At 39.4% G+C, this 25,209-nt stretch overlaps 1 protein-coding gene across 5 annotated transcripts in view; it reads right to left on the bottom strand.

Moving 5' to 3' along the window:
* Positions 1–7,406: 7,406 nt before the first annotated feature.
* sptlc3 (serine palmitoyltransferase, long chain base subunit 3) overlaps positions 7,407–25,209 on the bottom strand; it is a 30,398-nt gene continuing 12,595 nt past the window's right edge. For all 5 annotated transcript variants that reach the window (XM_086093798.1, XM_086093801.1, XM_086093800.1 and 2 more), the window contains 8 exons: positions 22,900–23,024; positions 20,948–21,041; positions 17,454–17,559; positions 16,283–16,502; positions 11,530–11,656; positions 8,438–8,573; positions 7,791–7,920; positions 7,407–7,728 (listed from right to left, as the gene is read on the bottom strand). In XM_086093798.1, the coding sequence (XP_085949924.1) occupies positions 7,615–7,728; positions 7,791–7,920; positions 8,438–8,573; positions 11,530–11,656; positions 16,283–16,502; positions 17,454–17,559; positions 20,948–21,041; positions 22,900–23,024 (1,052 nt within the window). In that variant the 3' untranslated portion in view covers positions 7,407–7,614. The remainder of the gene's footprint in view (positions 7,729–7,790; positions 7,921–8,437; positions 8,574–11,529; positions 11,657–16,282; positions 16,503–17,453; positions 17,560–20,947; positions 21,042–22,899; positions 23,025–25,209) is intronic.

Genomic DNA, 25,209 nt, shown 5'->3' with positions numbered 1-25,209 from the left:
TTAGCACATCTCTCTCACAGTCCTTAAGTTCTGGGTTCAAATCCCTGCTCAAACCCTTCTGTATGAGTTTGCATGTTCTCTGTTTACTTGCGGCTTCCTACCACATTCCACAAACCTGCTGTTTGGTCCATGGAAGACTCTAAAGTGCCTGTAGGTGTGAATGGTTGTTTGTCTATATCAGTCCTTCTCAAACACGGGGGCGGGCACCCCTGGGACGCAGTATGATGCCAGACAGGGGTGCGTGTAACTACAAGGATGGATTTTTTATTCATTTTTTTATTTACCAGTATTTATTTATTTATTTATTTACATTTGCAAAGAATAAAGTGCAATTGCAAAGTGTATTCGACAAATAGTACTATTTATAGACGTGGAGATTTTGGGGGGCGGGGTAGTTTGGTGGGGTTGGCATAGCGATAAATAATTGAGAAGCACATGTCTATATGTCCCCATGATTGGCTGGCTACCAATGAGGTCACAAAGGTGACATCAAATGGATGGATATGTATTGATAGCATTGCAACTATATCATAATAATATAATACATGTATAGTCATAGGCATTGAAGTTGTTAGGTTCGAATTCCCCCTTAAATTTTACTTTTGTTTTTCCTTGCTTAAAAAGTGCCATTTTTCTGTCTAATTCCTTTAAAATGATTTCCCCCCCAAGCATGCTTTTTCTCCCTTTGCATAATGACGTCTCCCGCAAAGCAACCCGGCGTGACCTTGGTGGTCGGTGGAGGCGCGTCATTGTGCAGAGGAAGACACCCGGAGGTGCCTCACAGGAGGTCTGAGCGCTCACGCAGCACATGGCTCACCAGGCCTGCGTCTCACCGAGGACGCCGTAACACTTCACTTCAGCAAGACAAATGGTGAGTCATGTGATTGGCCTTTCGGACTTTTTTTTTTTTAATTTTATTGTCCTCTTCAAAGGGCGGCCTCTGTGTCAAATTGTTGCACCGTGCCTCTGCTCAGGCACATGTGACACTTGCAGGGAGGGTTGACAGATCTAATAGAATTAGCCATCTTTGAAGTCAGGGCATTTGCATTCAGGGTGGGCACAGGAGATGTTTCAATACCTTATATGGAATGTAAATGTGGATATAGATTTAACAAAATGTGGGATGCCTTCAAGTTGGTCTTATATTTACATATTTTACACAGTAAGTAAATATGATATTAATGATAACACAGACCCAGAAATCATTCCATTTGATATAGAGATTAATAGGACACAGTTTGTATACTTTTATAGATACCTTGAGATCCATTTTTCGTTCAGAGAAATTAAATGGTCAAAATTTTGTTTTTTTCCTTGTTCCAAGTCTTACCCATATAAAAAAAATAATTGAAATCTGATTAATATAGTTTTGGTAATATTGCAATCAAATACATAAACTCCATTATTTGTTTATGTTAAAAATTATCCCACACGAGTGATTCATGAGCTAAATTGTGCGTAAAAAGACAATATTAAACATAAAAAATAGGGGTGTCAAGCAATTAAAAATTGTTATCGTAATTAATCGCATGACTTCAATAGTTAACTCACGATGAATCACAAATTTTACATCTGTTCTAAATGTACAACAAAATATTTATATAGAGTTTTCATACTCTTGTAAACATGAACGTGGGGAAAATGTTAAACTAATAGAAATATGGCTGCATTTTTTAGTCATTGATACAGTCATTTCAGGATAATTCATAAAATGTACTTAAAATTAAAAAGATGTACTGTAAAAACGAGTGTGATATTGATTTGTGTTGAGGTCATTTTTCTGCCACGAGATGACATAATTGCATTTGTAAGACATTGGTGACAGCTCAGTGCATTTTTCTTTTCATATAAAGAGCTATCTAATCTTTAACATGAAGTAATTTGTGAAATTATGCACATTTAAAAAAAATTAAAATACAACTTGACCCCAGTATCCAAAAATACATGCATTATTATTACTGCTAAATTTTGACGTGGACGTGTCTGCTGAGTTTCCCCACTACAGGCTTTTTAAGTAAGAAGCAGTCATTATTAAAATAAATTGTGGCGTTAAAGGAACTTTAAATTAACTCAAGATTAACGCACTCATTTTGACACCCCTAATTAAAAATAATATACTATAACGTCGCTGTCCTGTCATTTTTTACATTATTACGTTTTTGGGATGAAACTGAATGCAGACGTCCCCAAAATGTTAAAAAAAATAAATAAACAAACAAAACAGCGATGATAATATAATAGTTTAATATATGGCAGCCATTTTTGTCACTTGCTGTCAACTGAAAATGACATCACAGTTGCTCAGGTAACAACCAATCAGGGCTCATGTTTTTCCTGGGTTTGGTCATGTGATGTTTGCAAGCTGAGCCGTGATTGGCCGTCAACAGCAAGTGACAAAATGGCCGCCCCCAAGATAGATAAAATCAGGTGAATTTGCATCATTTGCTGCTTTATTCATATTCCACAAACACAATAATGATCACATCACCATGTTTAGACTAGTGGAGCTGCATAGAACATATTGTAGAGAGAATTTGGGGGTTGAGTTCCTTTTTAATTGCGCCATCCAATAGCGACTATGAGATGCTACCAATCATAAATGATGAAGTAAAAACTAAACTGTCAGTTAATGATGAGCAAATCACATGTATTGCTAAACAATTAGGCCAAAGGGTGGCTGACTGTTTGGCATCAGCAAAAAACTTTTTGACTTTGCCTCGAAGCCTGCAGCACCGCAGCGAACTTGTGCTGCCGTCTTATTTGGGCCAGCGGAGCTGTCTGAACCATGTAAATCTCTCCTTTGTCTGCTTGACTTCAAAAATCACTTGCCACAATTGAAAGATCTCCCTCCAAATGGAAAACAGAGCGCGGAGAGGAACACTTTGGCTGCTTTGGACACAGTGGTGGACATCAAAGCGTGGCAGAGGATCCCCCCTTTAGAATAGCAGCTACATGCCATTCCAATAAGTGCAGTCTATTTGGATGCGCAGTTCAAACGAGGGCTGGTGCACGCTGCTCTCTGGGGCCTTGCCACCAGACGTCTGGCTGCACAGATGTTTTGAATGCCACTCAAGACCATTTGCCACTTGGGTTGAAGCTGAGGCCAGTCACTCGTAACTGGAGGCCAGGCTGGCTACGCGCACAAACGTTACCTCAACTTGGAGTCGGCACACATTATTTAGGTCACAAGTAGAAGTTGTATGTTGAGTGTACGGTGCGTGAGGTGTTTTTCAAATATTTGGCTTGCGCAAACAAATTAAACACGATATGATTGGCGAGTAGACGGTTCCCCAGATAGCAATGTTAAATCAATCATTGATTGAACATCTTTTGCTAGCTGGGTTAGCTTAGTGTAAGAGACAGTTCAGAAGCCTTGACTTTTATCGTAGTCTAAAATTTTCTTTGCAATATGTTGTATGCGTGACCACTAGCCTAAACACAACATTCTAACACTGTGTTTATGGAATATGAATTAAGCAGAACAATCAACCCGGTTTTATTTATCTCAGGAGGCGGCCATTTTGCCACTTGCTTTGATGTCATTTTCACTTGACAGCAAGTGACAAAATGGCTGACCCCAAAGATGATTTTAAAATGTTTTTTTGCTGCTTAATTCATATACCATATATCATTTTTGACTACACTAATTTTCCCGATTTTAGGAGCATCATAATCTTGTCTATTCTTAGCTTCTTATTAATTTTATGTTGAAGAGTTAACTTTAAAATCCACCCTTATCAAGGCATTTCGATCTGTATTCAGATCAGCTCATGCTCAAGGACGTACCCGCATTATGCAGACAATGCGATTTTTCTGTTGTTGTTGTTGAGCATATTTGGTTTTGGTACCAGCATAAAAAAAAAAAAAGGAAAGTCATTTGATATCCATCTTAAATTCCATGTCCTAGTATGATCTTTGTCCTCAAAAGTAAGACAATTCACTGCACTAGTAGAACAACTGTGTCCTACTAGTAGTTTTTTCCACTACTGTATGATATTTTTGTACGCTAGTAGGACATCATAGCAGTATACAAGTGTAAGTTACTAGCAAGGCAAAACTGCCACTAGTTGTCTGTGTGATACTTGTACCACTGTGAAACACGAACTACTAGGATTTTTCACTGGTAGGACACACATAGCAGTTTTTAACTAGTGCACAATTTTACCTTAGAGGCTTTATAACATGCAACCTTCTTACACTCAACAAGTACATTTATGTCTACTAGAAATTATGCTCATCTCATATTCCTGTGAATAATCCTAAATTAAAGATGAAAGTCTAAACTTCAATGATATATTGATAATAATCTTAATTCAATTCTATTACGGTTGTGTAGAGGCCCATTTTAAAGTCTCATCAATGCCAGAAGTTGTGTTTTTTTGGGGGGTCCTAAAATGAAATGAACATCAAAACTGCAAAGCTTTTGGGATGTGCTCATTAGAGTCATGAGTGAGCTGGCAGGGCAATATGTCAATACCTCTGTGACACTCTTAATCAAAATGGAGAATTGTTTAATGTAATATGCAAGGGCAGAATTTTTGATGTACTGGATCTCATTAGTTCATGCCAGTGTGCCTAATGATATAGACAGTAAAATTGTGTACATTTGGTCCTACTAGCATTATTTTTAATGGAAGCATCCATCAGATGTATATTAGAGTATTATTCTCTTCCACAATTCAATGTGATTTGGTTGCTTTCATGACTTTATATGGACAAAAGCTGGTTCGATTTAAGTGGAGCGTCCTAAACAAATACGCATTTCCCCCTTGTGCTCTGTACAAAAATGCAGCTGCTATGTCTGTGCATGTCAGAGTTTGTCTTTCTGCATCATCACAATTGGGACTATTGTTTGAACACCCCTACATGTGTGATGATGGTTTGAGTCATTTTTTTATTTTATTTTTTGCAGTGGAAGTGTCTCAGCAGATTCGCCTTAGCTCTTCACATTTGAAAACAGCCAGATATGAGATGAGGAAATATGAGCCCCCCGCACCCCCTCCTACATCTCCTGTAGATCTTTATGAAATGGTACATTGGTGTAACGTCACAGTGTGGAGGGAATTTGTATTGTCTCAGGCCCATATAGGAGCCAGATGTGAATACGCACTGACACAACAAAGTGATCCGCTATAGAACAGTTTGATCCTTTGGGGGAAGTGGGCTTTCTTTTTATCCTATGTCTGTTTTCAAACATATTCCATGTTTTTCACATGGATATGCATCCTGTTGTAAAACGTCATCTGGTAAAGCATATGTTTTTGTTTTTTTTACTGCCATGCTATTTCATATGGAGCATATGCATGCACTGTAGTTCTATTTTTATCTGTTAAAAGTTACAGAGGGCTCTTGTAAAATGTTCAATTTACTCTTGTCCTATTGTAAATCGGGGTGGGGGGGGGGGGGGCACACAACATTGGATATGTGCATTTGTGTGAATTTTCTCTAATAAGCATTTCATCTGAACTGTATTTCTTATATCAGACTACTTTTTTGCTTAAATGTTCCAAAATGTCTTTGTTCATTTGATGCCACTCAGAGCAGTTATGTGTACTTTGGAAATGCTAAAACATGTCCCTTGGCTCAATAAAAGTTTTGGGAACATTGCTGGAAAGGATCCGCTTATCATAGAGCAAATCATTCATTTCTCCTTGTAAAACTGTGATCACATTGTTTACACAAGAGTAAAAAGAAAAAACCCGCAGACAGCGATAGCCCAGAGGCAAACAAGTGTCGACTAGAGCCCATCTGACACGTTGTGAAAAAAAACAAGATTTATCATCCATCCATAATCCTTCTTGCGTTAATCAACTGATTACCCCATTGCAGGAGAATTTGGAGCTCATTGCGTTAATTGGCGGTTTAGGTTTCTGTTGGCTCAGGTGCCGCATACCCCGCGTGCTTACCTTCACAACTGTTGCAGTTTGTGTGCGTCAAAGGGAACAAGCTGGTCTTTAAAACATCAACAATGAAGCGGTGAAAAATAGGGAGATGCCTTCCAACAAAACAAGCCCCGACACTCTGCATCCTCCTCAGGGTTTAGAAGGATTTAATGACACGTCAGCGAAGTAATTGCTAAATTATCTATTAGCTACACAGAGGCTATCATTTATGATGAATGGCAACGCTGTGACATTTGTATATATTTTGGAATGCAATGAATTGTCCTATTGATGTGAACTAATTTGCCGTGTGCCGTTTAAAGGATCATTTTTGGTATCTGGATAATCTTGTGATTAAATAAAAAATAAAATAAAATGTTTTTTAGGCAAATGTGGCATAATACACAATTAAATGATATAATCCATACCATGATCTACAACACATATATATATATATATATATTTAAAGGCCTCCATTACCCTACAGCTGAAATATTTATCACAGAGATTGTCTAGTATTAAAAGTTGTGGCAGGAGAGGCTTTACAAACCTTTTCTTGTTAAAAAGAAAAAAATATTTTTGACTCACAAAAAAAGCAGCTTGCCATTATTTGGCCGTCTTGCAGTGGAACGTGGGTGGCACCCCCTCAAGTCCGGACCCTTTTTCACATCTCACGCAACACACGCATACTTGTATTTCATTTCAATCTACGCAGCTGTCTGCGCCTCTCGCATTTTAGGTATCTGAGATATCATGGATATTATAAAATAGACATTTTCACTTATAAAAGCTATAAAAGTCAAACAGCACATTTGAGCAATATTCTGAGTTTCCAAACATGTATTTCCAAATGCACCCGTGATGACAAAACTGGGATTTTGGGAGTACATTTTCTAATTTTTTGAAAACAAATTTCCCCTTAAAAAAAATCTAAATTTTTGACTTGTCTGACTTATATGGACAACCCCCCCCCCCCCCCCCCACAAAATACGGAGTTTAAACGAAATGAAAACCTGCAATACAATGAAGTCGTAATGACCGAACTGCGAGAGAACACAACACATTTCAACTGCATGTGTAACTTCTGTCAATATTTATCATTCTCATAACCAGAGGTGAACATTCCATCAGTACTGACGGACTGTCCGTCACTGACTTGTTTTGCTAAAGACGAGAAAAAAAGAAAAAAAAGAAATGTCCTAAGTACTAACGGAAGTAGGTTTTCGTCCGTCAGAGTACCGTTTTGTTGACGACTGATGGAAAGCCCACCTTTGCTTGTTGGTCCTAAAATAGTAGTGACGAAGTGATGATGGAAGTATAATTAAAATAAAATAATAATTACAGTTTGGCTTGGCTTGGAAAAATGACCAACTGACAAATAAGGGACCAGCAACATTTTGTAAATCCTTCTGCTAAGAACTCTGACATGTATTTTCTCTTTCCTTTGTAGAGTGAGGAACTATATTTGGTAAGTCAGCATTCAAACACATCTGTGACAGTGTCATCAATCTGTACTGCATGTCATTAAATTGTGCAGATGCAAAGCCATTTATAAATACATTGCATTTATTACATAGGGAAGAATCCAAGGAGAACCGAGAAGAATCCCTGTGCACGATCACCTTTTGTTAATCAAACCATCATCCCTGACTATGCTTCTGTGTTCTGGTTCTGTGTGGACATTCGGTTGTGTGAGGTTTGACAAAGTGAAGTGAAGAGGTCAAGAGTCGTGTTAGCTGTCCGGCTCAAAGTCATTCGCATTACAGAGGTCAGAACTGGAGGAATATTTCCTTCGTGAGAACTTCAGACCCAGAGCGTCTCCCACCTCGTCCATGTGGTGCAGCACCTGAGGACAAAGCAAAGGGTTCATGGTGTGTTCGTGTGCGCGTTTACATGAGGGGGACGTACCTCGTCCAGCATCTCTCTGGTGTGGGCTGCAGACATGCAGAAGCGAGCGCGGGCTTCGGTTAGCGGCGTAGCGGGGAAGCCGACCACGACTACGGCAATTTTCCTCTCAAGCATTTCTCGAGCAAAAGCTCTGGTCAGCGACAGAGAAATACAAACATCAATTGGTTACATGACAATAAAATCAAATCCAAAACTAGATGCTATGGGCTTTGGTGATATGCTATCAAGTGCCTTTCTAATTAATTACATTCAAATTTGTGTCTTTGTCTCTCAATAAAACTCCCGTCCTGTCCTGTCACGTGACAACGCAGAAACTTCTTCTTCTGGATTGAAATGTTCACGCATGTCAACGTGCACTGGAACACACATTATACCTGAGCGGCCTCTGCATAATAGCTACCTGATGTTTTCTGTTCGGTAGTCACAGATACGAGTCAACCCAAACAGTCCACACGAGTGATTCATGGAAACTTTTAAATGTGGGCCGTGGCAGCCGCTCAAATCGCTTCAACATGAAACGCGCTGATGTGGCTGAAAATTGCTTGTGACAACAAACACTACTGAGCATTTAATGCTTCAAAATGGGACCACGAACAGTTCATCTGACAACAGAAAGAGGCTTGCGCATGCAACTGCAGCATCCTTACACCACTTTGCCCGGCATGTAGAGCAGGATGGGGACCACGGGGGAGGAGTCGTTGCCGTAGATGATGAAGCCCAGTTTCTTTACCTTGGCCCGGAAGTATCTGGTGTTCTGAGCCAATTGTCGGATTCGTCGGATACCTTCAACAAAAACAAGAAGCGAAAATGGAATTGTGTCAACGCATGCGTACCAACCAAAGAAGAATCAGCTCACCCGAGTTAGAATATACGGTACACAAAATGGATGGAGTCTGATGGACATGTTTAGGATTAAAGTGTTACTTTTTTAGGGGAAATTAGCTTTACAAAAACCAAGACCATAACATGGGAGTTCATCATCCCCCAAATCCTTGTTCCCGTTCTCTCAGCGTGCACTGTAAAAAAAACAAAAAACTGTAATATAATAGAATTTTACTGTTTTTTTCAGTATTTTTAAAATATAATTTAAATGATATTTGTGCAGTTTGTCACTTTTTTACTTGTGACTGCCACCTCTGGCCCAAAGCTTAACTGCAACATCTGTGTCAGGCTCGTTCACGGTGTGCGTGCGCGCACCACAGTTGACAAACGAAGACCTGACTTCAAATGTTGTGAGAAAAACTCCACCCCTCCCCTCCCGAAAGAAATTGTGAAGTGTGCAGGGTCCGCATGCTCTTCTATAACGGGAAGATAAAAGCTGATTGACGCAGTCAGAGTAAAACAGTCAGGGCTCTTCGTACTCATCTGGGCATTGGTGGAACATGCATGATGTAGAAAAAGCTTTATTACCGTACCTTTTTAAACTGCACAATGCACCTTTAATTTACAAAAAAAAAAACTCTGATTTTACATGTCAAATGTAAAATAACATGAAATCACTGTAACTGTAAAAATACACAATATTTCTGTAAAAACAAAAAAAACTCCATCAGAAATAGCTACATATATTGATTGTTAAAATACATTCACAAATATATCGTAATTCCGCAAATATTTGTCTGGTATTTAATGGAATAAAACTTTAAAACCCGAAAAAAACAGTTTTTTTTTTTACACACAAATTAACAGTAAAAAAATTGTAATTTTACCATAATTAAAAAAAATCTATTTTTTATGGAAATAACTACAATTTCTGTAATGTCCTATAGATGGTAGCATTCATTTTATTAACATTTATTTTGAAAGGACATCTAATGAGATATGGGTGCGTTCAGAAATATGTTCTGAGAAACTCATAAGAAGAATAGAAGAATAGAATAATAATAAACTTCCACACACAAGCTGCTGATTATGGACTGCGTTAAGATATTAGCGTGAACGCCTCCCGGGGTAAACGAGGACGATGGAATGTCATCTTAGTAACTACATTAAAGTTTTACTTTTCAGTTTAAAATGGCATTGTCATCTTCTATTTGATTCTCTTTGTGTTCTTAGTTTTTTCCTCTCTTTTGTTGTCGTCTTCTACTTTGCCATCTTTTTTGACGTCATTGTCTAGACGAAGCAGAAAAACGTGCGATCAAAAATTCGCCCGGAGCAGATGATAACGGAACATATCACCTGCAAAAAGTGAGGGAACATTGCACTCAGCCTTGGTGAAAAGTCCACACTTTGCTACTTTCAGTTTGAATACGTGTCCCCTGCGCCTCCCCTCGCAGGGACACAGTCGGCTGTCAGCAGTAACTACTGCAACGCGAGTTCTTATCTTCCTACGTTGAGGCCTACACCTCCATTTGGGCCCGTGCAGCCTCCCTTATGAAGTTGATGATTACAACTCAGCTGCAGCAGCAGCAGATGGTTCAGTTTTGGCCACAGACGGGCACGCTGTGCACGCGCGCACGTTGCCAGACTCAGTCCTTGCAGATTGTGATGCATTTTATACAAAACGCACGCATTTCATGCCAAAGCGCCACATGGAGTTCAGGTATCTCGATCAAATCAAATGTGCCAGGGGTGCCCCGCCCCCTCCCTTCCACCACCCGTGTTCCCTAACAAGCCAGCTTGCTACGTGGCTGGCCCAGCTGTGTCTTGGAACATGGTTCTGTTTACCTCTGATTACCTGGGAGCGATTGGAAGGGATGGAAGAAAGCATTTGGAAGTCTCCTTATCTTAAATGGGGGGGGAACGCATAACATGCAGGCTTCAACCTACAAGCACAGGACACATTTTGTTTCATTGTTCCTCTTTTGCGGAAGGGAGAAAGAAGGGGCAAAAAGTAGGGGTCACGGAGGTCAAAAACCCAATGCCAGACAGCATATTTAAGGAGTGGGTCAGACTGCGCGGAGGTTCTTTTTGTCAGAGTTTCTGAGCTCTCGCCACCAGTTTGCTTTCAAGTGTGAAATTCTACGTTCAAGAGGAAAAAAGGAGGGCGGCGGAGGGAGATGGGAAACGATGAAACTAATCTGGCGCAGGCGCAAAGATAAATGAAGACATTGTTTATTAGTGATCAGGTGAACACTGGAGTCATTGTTTGCGAACGAGTGTTTGCTTGAAGACAAGTTATTTCTTTTGGCTGCGTGTTTGGTGGAGAGCCAGACACGCCAACATGATTGCATATTCCAGAGTCGAGTCGTTCATATTGATGAAAGCACTGCAGAACTTAAGGTGCGCCGTCAATGACCTGCAGGATTGTGGTGACCTTTTCACTATTGGCCTGTGTTCTACCTGCGCAAGCCCAGTTCTTCGACTAGTCCTGGCAACACATTAGGAAGGGGGGACTGGTTCTTTGGTGGTACTGCAACTAATGACGACTTCCCTGCCCTCATGTCTGATGCCATTAAAGCAGAAACTATTCAGGGGTCTACGGTTCTTTAAAACACACATGAAAATGATTTCCTCTATGTGAGGGTCACGTGTGCTGGGGTACTGCCCGCCCTCCGCCCTCTTTTCTTTCTACCACTGCAGACCCCTGTAATTGCTACCATATTTTCGGTCCGAGCAGCTGTTTGTCTTCCCCCTGCGGGTCGGGACTTACTCCTAATGCTAACATTGGGACAGTCCTCCAGATTCAGATTGCTTTTGTTGCCATAAAAAATATGCGCAGGTGTAAAGATTTACATCGAGACGAGCAGATAGTATTTGTCAAATCCAAAACCTATGCGAGTACTGAGATGGTACTTACCCTCTGTGCTGCCATCTTGTCCTGTGATGCACTTTATGGCTCGTATAATCTGCTCGGCGATGGGAGGAGACACGCCCGAGGTGTACATGGCGCTGTGGGACTGGCTACGCAGGTAATCGACCAACTCCTGCAATGAAAAAAAAAAAAATACTGTACAGTATACTGCAGGGGCTGAACCCTGATGCAAAGACGCTAACGAGGTTTCTAATTGCCTACAGGTGCCACAAGATTATGACAAAGCACTACTTTTGTCAAACAGAAGCTCCTCAACTCACTAGAACATGTTACCTTTTAGACTGTCCCTTAAAGGTTTGATTTCCAATAGGTGCCACAATGTTGATGACAAATCACTACTTTTGTCCAACAGAAGCTCCCCAACTCACATTTTAACAAATAAATTGCACATTTATTATGTCACTCTATAAGGCTTAATTGACAGCAGGTGGTGCCACAAAATGACAAAGCACTACTTTTGTGTAACAGAAGCTCCTCAACTCACTTTAACAAGTTACTTTGCACATTTATAACACCCCTTATAGGTTTATTAGGTGCCACAGAAGGACGATAAAGCACTACTTTAAATTGCATGTTTATTACGTCGTTTTATAAGATTTAATTGCCAGAAGGTGCCACAAAAGGATGACAAAGCACTACTTTTGTCTAACAGAAGCTCCTTGCCTCCCTTTAACAAATAAATTGCACATTTATTACGTCCCTTCAAGGTTTAATTGCCAGTAGATGCCACAAAATGGTGACAAAGCACTCATTTTGTCCAACAGAATATCCCCAACTCACTTTAACAGTTTCTTGCCACCAAGACGCCAAAACAGGGAAAAGGTGAGACCACGACTTGACACAAACAAAAACTAGTCTAGTCAAAAAACGATGTTGCTTCTACCATGAGCTGGCTTCGTCTGTCCAACGTCCAGCTCATTGCAGTTTTATCTGTACACATTCGTTAGTCACATGACTAGATCTAGAAAATAGTTCCAATAAAGAAATATCCAATCAATTTGTCTCTTTGAAATTTTAAACATAAATTCTAATCTATGCATGAAATAATAGTCACCATTGTTTTAAACTAAATTATCAAATATGTAATATGCAAATATGAATCTAGCAACAATATACAATATATAGAATACACTACAAATGAACCAATACACAATTGGCTCCTACAGCGAATACCGAAATGTGAATATATGAGGGTTTACTGTACTTAAAATATACACGGTCTCCCAAATTCATTTGTTTGCCATAATGGAGGAAATGCTCTTCTAACCAAATAAAAAACACCAAAAGAAGCCAAAACCCAAAATTTATAATTGCCTACAGATGCCCCAAGATGGTCGTAAATCTTTATCAAAATGATGCTCCTTATTTCACTTCAACATTGTTCCTTGACACTAAAACGCCACAATATGAACACAAAACAATAATTTGGTGGGTTTTCAGTGAATAACCGAGGATAAGTTCCAAAAAATATAAATTTAGCAAATAGTTGAATTTGCAAATGCCAAACCGCGAAAATGCGGGGTTCACTGTATTTCAAATATGCACTTTTCCCTTTGTTCATCTGGCTGAGATAATGGAAGAAATGCACTTCTAAGCAAAAACCACTAGAGGAAGCCCAAGTTCACTCCACACCTGAAGATCAATCTTCAGGACGGTTCTCTGTCACCATAATGGCCGACGTCAATGAGCTCTGGAACACCTCCCACTCTCAACTCTCCGGGAGCCAGAGCAGAACACTGAGACGAGCCAGAATGGGCCCAGTCATGCTCATTATTCTCACATGTCAGCGGGAGATGACTTCTGCCGCTGGTGAGAAGATGTCAGAAGCAGGATTGCTGCAAATCCATCTGATCGTGTGCGGAAAGCGCTCCGAGGTTGTAGCAGACTCAAAAGCTATCGCGGAATGTGTGGCGGCCAGCGGGTGCCGGGTGATGACACGTGGCTTGGTGATGCCGTCTGGCCACCGCTTCCACTCTCGCCATCTGTCCCCGCTGGGCGGCGGCTGCGGCTTGCTCGTGCACATGCGAGGGGAAGGCATTTGAGGGGAAATGCTCAAACGCAGGATACAAATCCCAAAACGACGTTACATCTGTTTTCGTTTGAAGACTGGGATTTTCACCACAGGATTTCGGTGTGACCAAGATCACCAATAAGGCCGACGTGACGGAGAAAGAACATCCATCTCATGTCTGGGGTGTGGAGTGACAGCTTAAGAGAGTCTCCTTTGGCCGCAGACACAAACACAATTATTAATGTTGCAGTGTGCATCCACTGAAGTAGGAGCAGTGCAAAAACAACGTCAAGCCTAGAAACTCCCCAACAAACAAATACCTACATATCGAGAAGTTCTATCAAACCCGATTCATCCTGGATTTACTACAGCCAGCTGTCAATTCAGGCACAGGGTTTGGTACTTCAAACATGATCACGCCTGTTAAAGCTGTGTTGTTAAATCTGGAGCACAGTTCCGAGGTTGCCACAAGAAGGGGCTGGCCATCTGCCAGCTGTACCTTCTTATTATGGCTGAGCCAACATAAGGAAAGGACAGGAAGGGTTCCGTTCTCAATACCTAATTCAAACAACATGTTTACTTCCTCTACAGCGTTCTAATCAAGTGCCACAAAAGACGTGCGGTTATGTACTAAAGTGTACTTCTTAATGGAGTAAGTCAAAATTACAAAAGCCTGAGCAACATTTGTTGAACGGATGTGAGCTTTGAGAACAATGTGTAGTGACAAAATGTGTGGACTTTATGGTAAACATCTTGTCAAGAGAACCTCGCTAAATTAGCATAACGGTCTGAGTTTTTTTTTCTCCAGAAATCCAGCTTTTAATACAAATTGTTAATATCAATATGCACATTTTGATCAAATAAAGCAATTTTGTCGCCGGTCGGCTGCGCTCGGGCTAAAAACGGGCACATCTTAGCTTTAGTGGCAAGGAAAGTCTAATTTAGTTTGGTTTAGTTGTTTGGGAATTTGGTAGACAGACCTGCTACATAACAGAAAGTAGACTTGATTTTAGACTTGGTAAAAGCAGGTCTCAATGATAGCACAGGTGGTGTAACCCAGAAGTGGGTAGTGACGAGTTATATTTACTTTGTTACATTAACTTGATTAACTTAAAAAAAAAAGTACTTCTAAGAGTAGTTTTACCACACAATACTTTTTACTTAAGTAGATGTGTGCTACTCTTACTCCGCTATATTGGGCTACACTAGAGTCATTACCCGCCGCCCCATTCATAAATTTGATTTACCGTATTTTCACGCAAGTGCTCCGCTTGACTGACTGTGTGGGAGCATTTCCGTAGACACTAGTGATGACGTTCACGAACGAATCGAGTCTTTCGAACGGGTCTTCAATGCGACGATGGGAACAGTCTTTATAGAGACCAGTTACACCACCCCCCCCATAATTTTATGTTTTTGTTATCTGATGACATTGTTTTATAAATCAGACTTCATGTTCAGTTTTTTAGCAAATACTTTTTTACTTGTACTTGAGTTATTTATGACTATTTTTTACTTTTACTTGAGTAATATTATTTTGAAGTAATGTTACTCTTACTTGAGCACAATTTTTGGCTACTCTACCCACCTCTGGTGTAACCCGATTTTGGTGGATTTGAACAATGTGCAGGCGGACAGATTGATACGCCGCAGATGTGTGTGGTAAATGTCATCGTATTTCATTCATAAATATGACAACAGTGTGGGACAATCCCTCTGAATCAATGTAGAAATCATTTATGGGAGTCAAACATGGATGCACATTCAGGGCTGCACGACAGTATCAGCAATTGCCCAATTCATCTGGACGGCCGACGACATCATCTGCCGGTATAAACGCTCTTGTAGGAAAATGCCAAAAAGAAAGAAAACTCAACCTATGCGCAGAGTTAGATTGCACTATGTGCTAGACTTTGGCACAAAATAGGGCCTCTGGTGTTTAATTTAATCACTTTCTCAATGTTCCCATTTTGGGCTATTCGATTTTCTCTTACTTTGGTCTCTGGTGTAAATAAAATATGGCCCGGTCTTGAATATGTTCTACAAATGGGTCCACTCACAGCCACCATTCCATTTTCCACACCTTCATGATGACCAAGAGGGACAGTCACAGGTATTGATTTCTAATGATTTCTAATAGTATGGCCGTTTTATCATTAATAGTTTATTTTCCAAATTGATTAAATGTATTGTAATTTCCTGCTGTATACTTGAGTTGTGCACGGAGTGCCTCTGAGCTGAGTCACAGTTATTTGCTTGAAAGAAGACAAGACAAGCATTAGTTCCAATTCTTATTTGTCCACAACTCGAACCGTGACTCTCTTCTTCAAAAACACAAGAACTTCCAGATGGTTTACTGGTGCTCCCAATTAATACTATTCATGAAAAGTTTTTTTTATTTTGAAAGTTGGCGGCAGGGTTATGTAATACAAAGTTGTTCCTCAAGTGGCGCTAAAAAGACAAGAGCTGCACTTCTTCTCACACATGTTGTTCTGGTATGTGGCTAACAATCTCTTTGCCCAGAAAAAGTGAGTCACAGTAGCGTGATGTTCGGCCAGGCCACCCTTGTAGAGTTAACACGCTCAAGCTGCTTGTAGTCAATGTCGTGTTCTTTCAATGACCGCCATAAATATGACTATTGAATAGCTTGTTGAAAAGAAGTAGCTATCTTTGATTGTTTGTTTGTATCTCGTCTGTGTTAACGTTAAATCAAGTTTCTACACTCACCTTTTTGCCTGCAATATAGCCTCCAGCAGCCCCAAAGCTCTTGGTGAAGGTGCCCATCAACACGTCCACGTCTGCCGGGTTCACCCCGAACAGCTCCGTCACGCCCCTCCCTCCCGGCCCCACGGCGCCGATGCTGTGGGCCTCATCCAGGTATAGGCATGCCTTATATTTCGTCTTCAGAGCGATCAATTCGGGGAGTCGTACCACTGAGCCCTCCATGCTAACGATAGGGTTAATGAAGAAAAAGACAGTTGGGACACACATTTATACAGTTTGTTAACTCATTTGCTCCCAAAAATGTATAAATACGTTTTATTTTAAATGTTTTAAGTGTCCCAAAGACATATTTTTTATGGGGTTTTTTTTTATGCTAGAGCATATTTGATGCAGCCTCTCAACTGCAAAGAACGGTTGAAATGGTAGTTATTACACAAACGGCCAGCAGGTGGCAACAGAGCAAAATAGATCAACCAGGGCCATGTTGAAAAAAACCTCAATTACTCGCAATTCTAAATAAATTTGTGAATATTAATGAAACTTAGCTATAGTCTAATGCTAATTGCTGCTAAACGGATACATATATAAATATACTTTTTATTTCCTGATGAAAGAAGAGACTAATCTTTCTTTTGGTAGTTTTCATGTTTTTATAGCAATAGAACACAATATTCTGTGGGCCTTGCTAAATCAGTCAAAATCCAGTAAAACAGCTGGGAGTGAAGGGGATTGCTTCTTTGAAAATCGCTGGGAGTGAATGAGTTAAGTAACATCCAATGCAGTAACAATTAGTGAATTAGTAAACCAACTCCTGAATAAATGACAAAAAAACACATGATGTATGGGTGTATGTAAATATTGTAATTGGACCGTGGCTAAGCAACTCCTGCAAAACGAAAAAGGAGCCATGGATCAAAGGTACTCAGAGTTTAGCCTAATCAACCTTTGCGGCTCTCTTTAGCCTTGATTTGGAGCGAATGAGCAGCTGGAGTCACTGAAACACACTGTTCCTTTTCAACTCTCTCCTGAAATTAACACACCAACACTAAGTCTCTGTGAAGACCACCTGGAAGCCTTTACTTAGTAAGATATACCAACTGACACCAGATAAATGAATGACAGACAATTGTACAGTGTTAAGTGAGTGAGTTTGTGTGGCGCAATAGCAACTGACCTGTAGATGCCTTCCATCACAATCAGGATTTTCCTCCAGGGCCTGTGGGTTCGAGGCTGCCCCGAGCAGATTGAGTCTCTTAACTCCTTCTCTAAATGGGCCATGTCTTCCACATACAACACACAGACACAGATTTTACAACAGTTGTATGCTGGATGCTAGAGCTGAACCAGTTCTGACCAGTGATGTCGGTAACGTGTTGCAAAGTAGCGCGTTACTCTAAAACAAGCACATTTTATATAATAAAAATGACTAATGTAATGCGTTACTATTTTAAAAAAGTAATCTGATTACAGTTAGTGCCGCATGAGCAAGAAATGACAAGGCTTAAATAAACAGCAAACACTTCTCAGCAATGGTGCCTCTCTCCCGCTGGTATATTTAAAGTCACTAAACAAATAACTATATATTATAGGACACTTAAGAAAAGTAAACTCTGGTAATAAACATAGTGAGATGCAATGTGGGAGTATTCAATTTAACATTCAGGTCTGAAGGAGTGATAATATCGTTTTCAGTGCATTGAGAGTCATTCATAAATAGCAAGAGGGAAAGAGAGCGGTTTGTTGCAAATAGTCTACTATTTGCTATAAATAGTCACTAAAAGAAAAAGGATTGCAGTAGTATGAATGTATGTCATACCAGATTGTGTGACTGCAGGATGTCTCCAAATGCAATCGCTGTTTATAAATAATGTACATGAAAAATGTTGAGTTTTGCCATTACAACATTAATAGTTACATATGTCAAGTAAAAAAATAAAAATAATAATAATTATGATGGTGGTTATTATTATAGTGATAAATAAGACGTTTTTTTTTTTTACATGTATTTTTGTTAAGTGTTAAGTCTAGAAGGACTTTTTTTTATCATGGTTTTTTTAATAAAAAGGAGTGGCAAATTTGTAAGTGGAATCCTGAAAAAAAATTATTATTTTCTCAAATTCAAATAATTATGTTAAGTAAAAAAGGTTGCTGTCTTTTTTTTTTTTTTAAGCAAAACTTTGTTCTTAAACGTCACTATTAAAAGCACTCTTCCAATTAAATGACAAAACCGGGTGTCATTTTTATGTTAACCAGGGTTGTCGGTATCAGCTAACTATTAAAGTTATCAGTAAAGTAATCAGTAAAGTAACTAAGTTACTTAAAAAAACAAGTAATCACTAAAGTAACAAATGTATTTTTTCAAGGTAATTTTAACAACGCTGGTTCTTCAAAATCATCCCTTGCCAAAATTTTAGCTGACTCATAGTTCTGACATCGGAGATTTAAATCTAGGTACTCTGACTTCCTCTCATATTCCAAAAACATGCATGTTAGGTTAATACAAACGTTAACTGTCCTTTAGTGTGAATGGCTGTCAGTTGTTGTTTGTCTAAATTTGCCCCATAATTGGCTAGCAACCAGTTCTGGATGAGGCTACAGTTCACCCATGAGAGCCCAGATGAGGTTACGCAGTATAGAAAATGGATGGATGGGGGTGGTGTCTTCTGAGTGGAAATAACACCAAAAAAGTGGCATTTTCATTCTTCACTATTAGGCTATATCCCTGACAATGTCAAGAAAACGTTATTTTCTGCATTACTTATCCTAAATAAGCACTCTCACAAACTTTTCTCATTAACAGAAAAATACTTTGAACTCTATAACATTTGGTCAGGGTATAATTGTTGGCTTCAATGTGAGTACGGACAGTAAATAGCAAGTGTAAGCAAAAGTAAAATGATTACCTTGAACATTGCATTTCTAAAATAACACATTTCATAAACTTTCAAAAGGAAATAGTTAAGTGGATTTATATCACATAAATCGCAACATGCAAACCTGATTTAATGCTGGTGGCCCTGTTGTTAATGTTACTTACTCAACCAACCAGCAGATGGCAGTATTCAACAACTGTAGTTATAAGACATAATCAGGACCCCTCATCAGACCTAACAATTCTTCACAGACCAATAACAGCCTTACTTGCAAGGAAATGGATGCTTTCCAGATAGTTTTGCTTCCTGGAAGAGCAGATTACTGCAATTAATGTTTTACCAAATGCTATCACAGTGGGGACCAGTGAGACTTATCATGTGGAAGACTGTTTGCCAGTAAATTACTATTGATTTGAGATAAGTTACCTGCCACACTGGACAAGCATTCTTCCAGGCATGCGAATCCATTGTGCGATCGTATTTCTTTAACTCAGCTTCAGTGTGCCGAAATGCTGATCCTTAGACATACAGCATGTCATTGTATCCGTATGTGATGACTAGACGACACAGACCAGTTTAGCGACTTTTTCCGTGGAGCACTTGTGCTTACAACCCAAGGAATAGCATAGAATGTTAATTATTAATCCGGGGTGTGGCACAGTAGTCTGGTTACGCCCCGTTTGTAAGTATGGTCCTTGCTCTATTAAGAGTGCACGGGCAGTGAGAGCAGGAGGTACAAAGTCAGCGAGAGGTCATTTGTTCAGGTGCCTCAGGGCTCTCTGCCCTGTGAGAGCGGCTGGGAAATACCTATAACTGACTTGGCTTGTACCTGTCAGTACGCATTTAGCACTAGCGGACTGTCTCGTTTGTCCTGTCTACTGAAAGAGCAGCCGATGTTCCTTATCCGAGCACGGCGAATGATGTATCTTTCATGTTTAATACGTCTTTATAGCCTTTATTGAAAGGAGAGAGAAAAAAACTACACGTGCTTTGACAACCTAATAGCAGGCTGAATTGAAACAAGATTGACATTTTCATTTAAATACACATTCAGCTTTTCCGCTGATGGATAAACACAGTCGTGACTGTAACGTGAACCCTTTTCATTAAAGCCTTCACAATTGCTGATCCAAACATAGAATGTTAAGTCGGTCTTTCCTGAGGCAAATCCTGCGCTGTGGAGAAAGTAATGTTTTCCTTACGGCACTAATTGTTTGGAATTAATAGATGTTAATGAATAGACTAGATGGGTCGATAATATACAGTACTGTAAACAGGGTTTGGCACCCTTTTTCAATCAAGGTTAAGCACTGTTTGACATCAATTTTCACTGATTAATTGCATTATTTTATAAACCTTGCATCATCAAAATTAAACTTAGTTGCTAGGGATGGGCGAGTATCGATACCAGGTATCGGCATTCGCAAAAGCCCTCTTTTGGCGTTTTTTTTTTACAATCAGGAATTAGAAGTTTGCAATTCATTTTATGCAATTGCAAGGAAAAATGCTATACCTGTATTGGGATTTATAAGTCTTTCTTTAAAATGATCTGTCATTGGTTATGGTATCGGTATCAGTGACTACTCAAGAGTTGAGTACTTGTACTGGTATCGGTCTGAGAAAAAGTGGTGTCTATTACCCCTATTGGTTTGAAAAGGAATGCTTTTTATCTATACATCTATACATAATCTTTTCAACGCTTAAAAATGGAATACAGTACTGTATTATCAAAATGCATTCATGGCAATCATCCATGCAGGTGTCATCTCAAATGGCATTTCCAGCTGCGACTCACCATTGTGTTTGAAAACCTTGACGGTTGCTCCCGACAATCGAGCTCCTAAGATGAGAGAAGTGTGGTTGAGCTCATCACTCAGGATCAAACAGCCCTTGGAAGGAAAAGTTTGGAACTTAATTACTCCAGGCTAAAAAGAGGAAATTGCAAAAACCCAAAGTGTCTAGAGTGTTTCCACAAAGTCTCTTTATGATTAAAAACAAATTAGAAATAAAACAGTTTACGAGATATTTTAATGAGATTTGTTTTATGTACTCAGTGGTTATCTAAGTTTTTAAAAGGACAAAGTGTATTATTTAGCGGCGTCCAGTGGTGAACTAGTAATTTATTAATTTTTTTAAACAAAAGTATGTTCTATCACCCAATGTTCTATTTTAAAAATGTGTGGGGTCTAGTAATCATGAATATATGACTGGGCAGCCGATAGCCCATACACGCTCATGCTAGCCACTGAAGTCACAGGGTGGCCATCTTGCTCCTTCTATCTCGCGAGCAGACTACTTTATAAACTATATGGTATACGTACAGATTAGACATATACAGCTCGTAGGCAGTTAGTATAGTGCCGGGGGGTGGTCACTATTTTTTAACAAGTTAAAAAGATAATAATCATAATAATAAAATAAGTTGGTGGACGGAATGTGAATTCGTTTAACAAATTCAAAACGTCATAAATCATGCTGTTTCTACTAAGTACTGTGTCAAATGTTGTACAATTTCGATATTGTAAATGTATAGGATTGTATGCCCAGAAACGTTTCTTGGGAGAAGCAAAATGGCGACCTCGCAGCTTCAAAAGTCTTGGCCTATCGGCTATCCAGTCATATATTCAGATCAGTGGGCTCCCGCCACTTGTCTCCCTCTGCTTCTCTCGGTAGCTGCTGTTGATAGCCGCTCCAGCTAATTCTTGCTAGGCGCTCCATCTAGTTCTTGCTAGCTCCTGCTCGCTGGACTGCTCAAATAATTGGTAGTAATTGGTGGTACGCTTGCTATGTAGTACCGTAGTGCGCGTGCTTCAAAATTATTGCATTTTATTAGTTCACTACTAGATGGCACCAAATCCTACACACTGCCCTTTTTAGATCACATTGAATATGTGTATTTCTGACACCCTGTTGATGAAATGGAAAATGGCTATACTGAAAAAAAAGGCACATTTGTCATTTAGTAAAGATACTTTATGAGTAGCCTATATTGGCGTGCTAATTGATTGAACATACTGAAAAGCCTTCTCCGCTATTTTAGCATATATAACACTCATAAGCATTTGACATCATACCGTACGTTCAAATGAATTCTTATCGAGAGTGTGCTGACACCATCTCAGTGGCAACCTCCCTCGGGCCTCTGATCCAACTGGCCCACTCACGAGACCAACAGCAGCTGTCACTCTAATGCAAGGCCTGTCTTGGCATGGCATCATCGGTCAGAGTTGGCAGCGTGGCTTGACCCTCCTCGCCCCTGCAGGGTTACAGTGGGGGCTGCAACCTCTTGAGCTGCATAAACGCTGCCGCACTTTTGTCAGTTCAACAGTCCCCTTCCTCCTGTCCGGTCCAATCAGATATCAGTGCTGCGCGTTGCCCCTGGTAACCCGTGACTGTCTGCGTGAGTTTGACTGGTGCGCCGACAGGCAAGTGTACGGCTAATAATACCCTTGAGAGGTGCTCTTAACAAAAACGTGCCCCTCCTTGTCATTGTATCTGAAGGCAACTACTGGATGTATGTATACCCAGAGCCTCAACCTCCTGGCGACTGTTATGTTTAATTATGATTATTTTAATTAATGGGGTGAGTCGGGACTTGTTCAGAGCTGAGTTAAGTTGACTGTTATTCATTAATTTAGGCCATATGCAAAAGAGCAGCACAGGCTTGACTAATAACATTCATATATCTTTTGTTGCAATATTCCATATCACAATTGGATTTTCTTCTACTGTGTGGCGTTTTTATACCTTGCCAACGAGTGCAGGGATGTTCATGGAGTTGGTGGCAAAGCCCATCCCAAACACCATGGAGGACTCCACTCCCAGGAAACGGGCCACGAGACGTTCAAGCTTTATGTGAATGTCCAGGGTACCTAAGTGACAGAAATCACAGTGTTGAATCGAACCAGACACCATTCATACCACAATCCATCTTGCTCATCCTCTTGACATCTGACATAGTACAAGACCCATCTAAAATGTAAAAGTTTTGACAGGCATTATTCGCCCAGGTTTACACCCTCATTAAAAAAAAGCATTATTTTTCTTTGCAAACAAGCAGTGTGTCATGACATTTCAATAACTTTTCATGTTAAACATGTCTACATGAAATACCTAAAGTTTGAAGACGATCGAATAAATGCTGTAATTTCTGTAGCAGTAGTTTGCTAAAGAATGGCCAAATTATTTTGTCAATTCCAAAATAAAGTCAAAATGGCAGACTTGCTGTTAGCAGGTTTAGCATATAGCCTAGCTCCAAATGGCTTTGTGTAGGTCTTGGGATGTGGAATATGATATGACTCCCAATTTTTAGAGATCTAAGTGAAACGTATTACTGGGAATGCTTTGGTAAAAATTTGTAGGAAGCACAATGAGCCTATTTTATTTTTATTATTATTTTTTTTTAAATAGCACAAGCAATCTCTTAAAATAATAATAGTTTTCATCCACATTTAGACACTCACAAAGGTATTTTTTTTGTAAACAGCACATTGTCGTGGCAACAGCGTGCAAATAAATAAAAAGCTTTCAATAAATGTTCTTAAACATCTTAACTCATTCACTGCCATTGACGGCTATAGACGTCAAAATATGTTTTCCCCCACTTTTCTTAACAAGAGTTTGAAAACCTAGAAAAAAAAATTGTATATTTAGAACAGATAAATGAATCGCATGACTTCACTAGTTAATTCACGATTAATCACAAATTGTATTTCTGTTCTAAATGTACAATAAAAAAAATCTAGGTTTTCATACTCTTGTTAACAAAAATGGAAAAAAAATGTTAAACTAATAGAAATATTTTCAAATTAACGGCAGTAAATGAGTTAAAGTGAAACATGCAAAGTTTGAAGACGATCGGATAAATTCGCCAAGCGTTAAAATATAACAAGTGACAAATTCCTACGTAAAACAAAATTCCTGTTGGGTTTAGCATATGGCAGCAGCTCTGTCCTTACAGTGCTTTTCATTACGTTCAAATCTATGCAGCATTGTACCAAGTCACATTGATTTATGAGTTTCATCAACATGGCTGAAAGCGTCAGTGCCCCATTTTTCATCAAATTCACAATCTTGATAATGCTCTTCACCATCAAAACAGAGCCTTACTATCTTAGAGAGGGAAGATCCCTTGAAGGAGATCTCATTAGATGTGAGTATGTAGCATTAAGTGACTTTTATGCCCGTACAATAGGTCATATTCAGAGTACTAAACACGGCCAGAAAAAGATGTGCGTGGTTGTTTACTTCCTTCTTTCATTCGAAGCACGTGAATGAAGTTGCTTTAAAGTTTTTACAACCGGACAAGGAAAAAAAAAAGTCCCAAAGAAGAGTTAATGATTATCATCTACAACCTTGACTCACCGTGTCATAAAATTTCTCGTTAGCTACTCATCTGAAGGCATACGTATCAAGACCTTATTGTAAGTAATGATTGTGGGATAGGTCTATTATTAATCAACTCCTTAAATGTTTGACATGATTGTCTTTTGAAAACATTAGGCTCGCTAACAGTTGCAAAATATACAAGGTGGGTCAGAAAAGTCCCGGGACAACAGTTTCAGTTCTGAAGTTAAGTTTTTCCCTTCAATGTCAGTGCCCCATTTACGACAAAAATGACTTTTATGGACAAGAAGTTCAGCGTTGCTTTCATTGGAGCGTAGGCCTATTGTGTTTAATATTTCAAGTGTGTTTCTTTTCTTTTTTTAAGATAAGGCTTTTGTAATCCGATCGCTTAACTAAGACATATAAAGAAGACAAAAGACTGTTGTCACATGTAAATTCCTGCAGTTCCTTCAACGTTGATCAACCTCTTGACACCTTCCCTGACCAGTTTTCTTGTCTTTTCATCAATTTTGGAAGGAACTCTACTTCTTGTTGTTGTCACTTTTGTGCCATATGGTATTTTCTCCACAAAAAAATGTAAATGTCTACTTGAACAGCTAAACTTTATTTGTGGTTAATCAGAAGCAGGTGTGTGCAGGTATGTTCAAACATGAATTTGAATGTGATTGGTTAATTCTGAACATCTCTAGAAAACCACATATCAAAATTGTT

Source organism: Leptonotus elevatus, chromosome 13 (genome assembly GCF_054856555.1).
Source record: "Leptonotus elevatus isolate MCC_2025b chromosome 13, RoL_Lele_1.0, whole genome shotgun sequence".
Taxonomy (NCBI): Eukaryota; Metazoa; Chordata; class Actinopteri; order Syngnathiformes; family Syngnathidae; genus Leptonotus; species Leptonotus elevatus.
This window is presented reverse-complemented; position numbering and strand designations above follow the sequence as displayed.